The sequence below is a fragment of the Plasmopara halstedii genome (assembly GCF_900000015.1).
Source record: "Plasmopara halstedii genome assembly, contig: Scaffold_650, whole genome shotgun sequence".
Classification (NCBI taxonomy): domain Eukaryota; phylum Oomycota; class Peronosporomycetes; order Peronosporales; family Peronosporaceae; genus Plasmopara; species Plasmopara halstedii.
Window position 1 is genome coordinate 1,842,693 of NW_020187567.1, and position 885 is coordinate 1,843,577.

At 42.0% G+C, this 885-nt stretch overlaps 1 protein-coding gene across 1 annotated transcript; it reads right to left on the bottom strand.

The window, feature by feature from the left end:
- Positions 1-57: 57 nt before the first annotated feature.
- On the bottom strand, positions 58-537 carry PHALS_13007 (FOG: Transposon-encoded proteins with TYA, reverse transcriptase, integrase domains in various combinations; the record flags this gene model as incomplete). Its single annotated transcript, XM_024728672.1, has 1 exon — positions 58-537. One exon carries the CDS (start codon positions 535-537, stop codon positions 58-60), a length of 480 nt encoding a protein of 159 aa, XP_024579126.1.
- Between the last annotated feature and the right edge of the window lie 348 nt (positions 538-885).

Consider the following 885-nt stretch of genomic DNA (forward strand, 5'->3'; position numbering starts at 1 on the left):
TATCCTGGTTTACTTAGGTACGGCTTAACTTGTTTCCAACACTCCTCCCTCGGTGTGCTATACATCGTCCACGAGACCACAAAGCGCGCGGAGTTCTCCAAGTTTAGTCACCGACAAAGCCTTTGTCATCAAATCGGCCTTCATTTCTTCACTCTGCACGTATTTCACCTCCAACATTCCGTTTCTGATGCGTTCTTGTACATATTTATAGCGTATATCGACATGCTTGAGTTTTGATGTCGAACTTTCGCCTTTCAATTGCACAATAGCTGCTTGGTTATCAACAAAGAGTAACCAGGTATGGATCCCTTGGATGCCAACTTCATCCAACATATTGTAAAGTCCACGTAATTCGGTTGTTACGACAGATGCCGCTATGAACTCAGACTCTGCCGTTGATTGATACACTGACGCCTGTTTTCGGCATATCCATCCGACGTTACACCCTCCTACAAAGATCACTCCTCCAATCATGGATTTGCGGTCTTTAGTGTCTGTAGCGAAGTCTGCATCGCTGTAGCCCGGTGATAAAACCATCAGGTAAGTCTTCAATTCGCTCTTGATTTCTCATTTTTAACTTCAAACATTTTGTTCCCTTTAAATATCGTAGAATTCTTTTACCAAGTTGTAAGTCTTGTTCTCTTGGATCGTGGGTTCTTCTTGTCATCTTATGAACGGCAAATGACAAGTCTGGACGCGTGCAACGCGAAATCCACAACAAACTCCCCGCTAGTGACCTGAAATTCTTCGGATCGTGCAATTTAGGACTGAATTCATAAATGCCCAGAATCAGTTGGAGATTTTGCCATTTTTGCGTCGTTCATTCAATATTGGTTTAAAAGGTCATTAATAAGATTTTCTTGATCAAGAAAATAATCTTCTTCG